We start from the raw sequence: 4,397 nt of genomic DNA, 5'->3' as shown, positions 1-4,397 counted from the left end.
TGATTTTCAAAGCCCCATAAACTAAACAAGAAAGGTAAATGCAAGAGGATGCTAGTCTAGTAGCTTTTGGAAAGCTTTGGTGATTGGCCTGCAAGCCTGAGAGAAACTGCACACATATATGTACACACACATATGTATGTATACATGTGGATTCTGAAATTTAGTTCAAATCTAGAATTGACAGATGAAAACCATATAGGTCTATTTTATTCCTGAAACTGAAAAAGACATGAGATGACCTATTTATTGGCTGCGGTCACACACACTAAATAATCCAGTTGGAAAGTGCACTGAAAGTGGATTAAAAGTGTATTATTTAGTGTGTGTGACCGCAGCCATTGTTAATTAACAGAGGAAACAGAATGGAAATTCTAAGTCTGTCATACACATAGCTGCCTGGAGATCAACCTTTCAGAATCTGCTTTTAGCATACAATTCAAGTTTATTATTTGGGGGTAACAAAAGGCTTATTAGCGTAATGGCAAACTCTTTCTGCTCTAGTGCTTCCTTAGCGCAATCACTTCTTGTGCAACTTCTTGCTTTTATCTTCAACTTCCTGCATCACAGTTTGCAATTTGGTGGCATTTCCTTTCAAGAAAGCAAAGCTTTCTTTGAGGTTGCTGGTCCCATGTTCTCGGCAGATGTTGTCGAGGCCATCAAACCACTGAAGGATCCTTTCAAGCTGCTCCTGGGTGGCTTTTTGCTCTTCTAGCTCTGTTTTCAGAGCCTGCTGAGCAGATATTTCAGCCTTGATGCGGTGCTCCAGGTGACAGATCTCCTCCTGGAGTTCTTGAAACTGGCTTTCAGTGTAGCGGTATTGATCCTGGCATCTGTCTTCGGGGAGCAAAACATTTTCTGGGATCGTTAGCACCACCCGTAGCAGCACTTGTTCCATTTTGCCAAACAGCTGGTCAAAGTGGTTCCTCATATAGGCAAGGAATTTTTCGCTGCTTCGACGGATCGAAGAAGGTGTGAGCTTAGAGTGGCGCATGCTCTCCAGTTTCTTCAGGATCACCTCTTCTATTACCAGCATCATGTGAAAGAGATGGTCTTGGAACGCAAGGTACATACGCATCATGCACGTCTGAGGGGTGAAGCCAAAGAACTGGGTTTCGTAGATCATGACATTTACAGACATCTTGATGAGCAAAGAGTGTACACACCATGTAGAAATCTGGAATCTGGAACAAAAAAATAATAATCATAGTCTGAGGCAGTGTTAGGGTTGCCAGCCTCCAGGTGGGACCTGGGGATCTCCCGCTTTTACAACTGATCTCCAGCTGACAGAGATCAGCTCCCCTGGAAAAAATGGCTGCTTTGCAGGGTGGACGCCATAGCATTGTACTATGCTAAGGCCCCTCCCCTCCCCAAACCCCGCCCTCTCCTGGCTCCACCCCCAAAGTCTCCAGGTATTTTCCAATCCAGACCTGGCAACCCTAGGCAGTGTACAGCTTTGACTAGACCTAAGGGGACCCACTTCCTATGCGGGTCTTAATATCCCAAGATCACTTAGGAAATTCTTGCCTCCAACATCCCACTTAGCGTTGCTAACCTCCATATGGGACCTGGAGATCTGGAATTACACGTGATTTCCAGACCACAGAGGTTATTAACTCTGCCGAAAATGGCTGCTTCTGCTTGCTCTATACCCAAAAACCTAGGGCATAGCCTAAAAAAAAAAAAAAGGACGTCTAGTAACCCAAGGTAATAGCCTCAGTCAACTTTCCTGTTTTCAGCTATATGGCCACATTTTTTGACTGAATGTGGCCAAAACTTTACACATTCTCTCATTTATTTAAAGTTTGCGTAGTATCCACGGTGGCGCAAAATCCTGAAGAGCTCGTAAGTCTGTGTTGTTATACCCTGCTGAGGTTCCCCCCACTTGCAAATCTCCCCCGGATTTGGCAACCCTACCTCCTACCTCAAACATTTATTTGCTTCATTTGTGGTCCAACTTTCTCGTTCAGGCTCGGAAACGATTACAGAGTGGTAACGGACAATGCAATTTAAAAAAATTCAGTCTATAGTTTTTACCTCAGACCTGGCCTCTCTCCCCCGAGTAGAAGGCCCCGGAGCTCAACCGCCGCCCAACTGAGTTCTCCCCTTTCCCGCCATATTCAAACCGTTCCTCATTCGCTCCGAAGAGCCAGACCCTCCCCTTCCGCCCCTCCCCTTTTCGGAATCACAGAGAGCGCTTGGAGAAAACTAGAGAGACTGTCAGCCTCCGAACTTCCGGCTGGGAGGGGAAATCCTCCACTAGCAGCCAAGCCGCTACGACGAGGTCGCTCTGGCAATCGCATCACTATGGTGATGCCTGCTTAGGAAGGCAGCCGGCGCTTTATGGGTCTAGCCTCTTTCCCCACCTCTATGTTTCTAGAGCGGAAAGGAGGCGAAAGCGAGGAGGGAAAGGGCGGACGGCGCTGACTGGCTGCGTGGAGGCGTGACGCGACAGGGGGGAGTGCCGTTGTTGGCTGCCCGTCCGGCCACTAGATGGTTTTCGTATTGGTCGACGCCGCGGTGGCGTCATAAGGTGGGAGAATAGCCTCGGCGACGGCGCCAGGATGGCGTACCGGACCTTCCGCCAGGAGTACCTTCATATGCCTGTTGTCACCCGGGCCTATACTACCGCCTGTGTCCTCACCACCGCCGCCGTGGTGAGTGGGGAAGGAAAGGGGTCTAGTTTCTGGCCCCTTGTTAGGGAGAGAGGCTAATCGCACAGGGAAATGCCAATTGCCACTTTGGGGTCAGGAAGTAATTTTCTCCAGGCCAGGTTGGGCAGGGATCCTGAAAGGTGGTGGGGAGGGGGTTGTATGCCACCTTCTGGACATGGAGCAGGGGTCACTGGGGATGTGTGTGGGTGGAGGTAGTTGCGAATTACCTGCATTGTGCAGGGGATTGGACTAGACGACCCTGGGGGTTCCCGTCCAATTCTGTTATTTGCATGTGCCCATGTATGTGCCTTTCACCAGGGTGACCCTTGGGTTGAGCTAGTTTGCATAGTACAGTCCTTTCTGCTCACAGATTTTTGTCTTAGCTCAGGAAGGATGGCTTCGGAGGAAACTAATTTATGCAGTAGCCAAATCGCTCGCTCACAACTTTAATGCCAGTAACTCACAACGCAGAATTTTTGTTCAGGTGTGCGCTCAAAAGTTGAGCATCGGTACGCTGCCAAGACTTGACTTCGTTTTGTATGCTCATCTCTTTCAGCAATTGGAATTAATCACACCGTTTCAGCTATACTTCAATCCAGAATTAATATTTAAACACTATCAAGTAAGTGCCTGTCTCTCTTTTTGGTAAGTTGTTGCTTCTTAAAGAGTGTTGTTTAAACTTGACTTGCTCAACAGAAGGTCTTCTGTTTTCAGCAGGTGGGAACAAAAAAGTAGCTCTCTAGTCGGGAGGTGCTTTGGGATTGCTGGCGATGGTGTGGTTGCGGGTGGGGGGCAGACGTGAGCTCAGCAGGAGTGCTGTATATGCCACACGTTGTGATTTGTTACCTCAGTGGGGATAGCTCTCATCAATATGCAGCTATGTATATCTTTATCCAGATCGCCTGGTGATGCAGTGGCGGTCCTGAATCACTGGCTGGCTGCTGTTGTTTAAATGGCTAAGAGTGAACAAACTGAAACCAAATACTGGAAAGACAGAAGTAATACTGGTTGGGAAGGTGGAGGTCTTGAAGGACATTATGCTTTCCACTTTCAGTGGGGTCCTGCTAACCATTACTGACTCAGTTAAGAGGGGTTATACTGGACCCAACATGGCTGGAGAAGCAAGTTAAATGCAGTTGCAAAAAAGGCTTTCTTCCCACTCAACTGGGCTCAAAAAATGGCCACTTACCTTGATTCAGCTGATCTGGCCACCTGGATCCATGCCTTCATGGCCTCGGACCCTCATATCTGTGAGACTGTTTCTCCCCCTGTGCTCTGCTCGTTCATCTGAGCAGGGCCTTCGGCAGGTGCCAACCTGCATATGGGGAAAACATGTGCCTGCACCATTGTGGCCCTCGGCCTGAGAATGTCAAACTGACTTCCACTCTCCTGGCTCTCTGCAAACTATGCAAAACCAAATTATTCAAAAAGGTTTTTCTGTGCAGACAATAGGGTAGCACTGTACAAAATGATTCACAAAGTTACTTGGGCAGATTAGTAGGCACAGTGCCGTACACTACTGTGGCCCCGGTCACACGGCAAAGTTGCCGCGGGAGAGGCACGAATGGTGGGCGGATTATCCGGGCACGATCACACCCCAACATCTGGGAAGTGGAGCGCACCCATGGCTTACCGCCGAAAATGCACGTTAAAAAAGTAGTACCTCCAAAGTACTAGTAAACGTTTGCCACGGGCTGCCTCCAGACTCCCGTGGTGTGATTGCGCCGGCGCACGGCATTCCTCTCC

General features: G+C 48.6%; 2 protein-coding genes across 2 annotated transcripts in view; one reads left to right on the top strand and one right to left on the bottom strand.

Moving 5' to 3' along the window:
- Positions 1 to 402: 402 nt before the first annotated feature.
- On the bottom strand, positions 403 to 2,105 carry MIS12 (MIS12 kinetochore complex component). The gene is made up of 2 exons (XM_015408036.1): positions 2,035 to 2,105; positions 403 to 1,181 (listed from the first exon to the last, which is right to left on the bottom strand). The coding sequence occupies exon 2, from the start codon at positions 1,136 to 1,138 to the stop codon at positions 518 to 520; it is 621 nt and encodes a 206-aa protein (XP_015263522.1). The 5' UTR covers positions 1,139 to 1,181; positions 2,035 to 2,105; the 3' UTR covers positions 403 to 517.
- Positions 2,106 to 2,370: 265 nt separating this feature from the next.
- DERL2 (derlin 2) overlaps positions 2,371 to 4,397 on the top strand; it is a 9,953-nt gene continuing 7,926 nt past the window's right edge. Inside the window, exons 1-2 of the mRNA XM_015408016.1 lie at positions 2,371 to 2,654; positions 3,208 to 3,273. Of these exons, the coding sequence (XP_015263502.1) occupies positions 2,562 to 2,654; positions 3,208 to 3,273 (159 nt within the window). The 5' untranslated portion in view covers positions 2,371 to 2,561. The remainder of the gene's footprint in view (positions 2,655 to 3,207; positions 3,274 to 4,397) is intronic.

This window comes from Gekko japonicus, unplaced genomic scaffold (genome assembly GCF_001447785.1).
Source record: "Gekko japonicus isolate JY-2015 unplaced genomic scaffold, Gekko_japonicus_V1.1 scaffold1, whole genome shotgun sequence".
Classification (NCBI taxonomy): domain Eukaryota; kingdom Metazoa; phylum Chordata; class Lepidosauria; order Squamata; family Gekkonidae; genus Gekko; species Gekko japonicus.
The sequence above is the reverse complement of the archived record's forward strand: the minus strand, read 5'-3'. Positions and strand labels throughout refer to the sequence as shown.

Bases quoted from the DNA above. Each gene is read 5' to 3' on its own strand.
- MIS12 (XM_015408036.1), bottom strand. From the start codon at position 1,138: ATGTCTGTAAATGTCATGATCTACGAAACCCAGTTCTTTGGCTTCACC.